This window comes from Buceros rhinoceros, unplaced genomic scaffold, assembly GCF_000710305.1.
Source record: "Buceros rhinoceros silvestris isolate BGI_N320 unplaced genomic scaffold, ASM71030v1 scaffold22181, whole genome shotgun sequence".
NCBI lineage: Eukaryota > Metazoa > Chordata > Aves > Bucerotiformes > Bucerotidae > Buceros > Buceros rhinoceros.
Genome location: NW_010395117.1, coordinates 2,717 through 3,087, shown reverse-complemented (window position 1 = coordinate 3,087; position 371 = coordinate 2,717). Strand labels below are relative to the sequence as shown.

Sequence of the window (371 nt, the reverse complement as noted above, 5' to 3'; positions counted from 1 at the left end):
GGGCGGGAGGCCGTGCCCAGCCTCGAGAGCCCTGCCGTGACCTCTCAAGGGGCCAGCTCCGTCTGCAGGGACCAGGTACTGAGAAGTGCTCGCCGGCTTTAACCCAGGGAGCCTCTGCAGAAGGTGCTGGGCCCCAACCCCAGCCAAACGACCCTCCTCCCCGTGAGCCCACCACACGCACCGATGCAGAAACTCACATTATCGTCGAAGTCCATGTAGTTGGACACCACGTTGACGTTGGAGTAGAAGACATTGGCCTGACGGATAATCTCTTCAACGATGTCCCCGACGCCAGCAGAGAAGATGAAGAGGGGGATGCTGTACTTGTGCAGCTGGTCAAACAGTTCATTGAAGCCATCCCTGGGGCGGAA

General features: G+C 59.6%; 1 protein-coding gene across 1 annotated transcript in view; it reads right to left on the bottom strand.

Moving 5' to 3' along the window:
* LOC104501615 (7-methylguanosine phosphate-specific 5'-nucleotidase-like) overlaps window positions 1–371 on the bottom strand; it is a gene marked incomplete at both ends in the record, with an annotated part of 3,770 nt that overhangs the window by 943 nt on the left and 2,456 nt on the right. Inside the window, 1 exon segment of the mRNA XM_010145453.1 lies at window positions 198–360. Coding sequence (XP_010143755.1) covers window positions 198–360 — 163 coding nt within the window.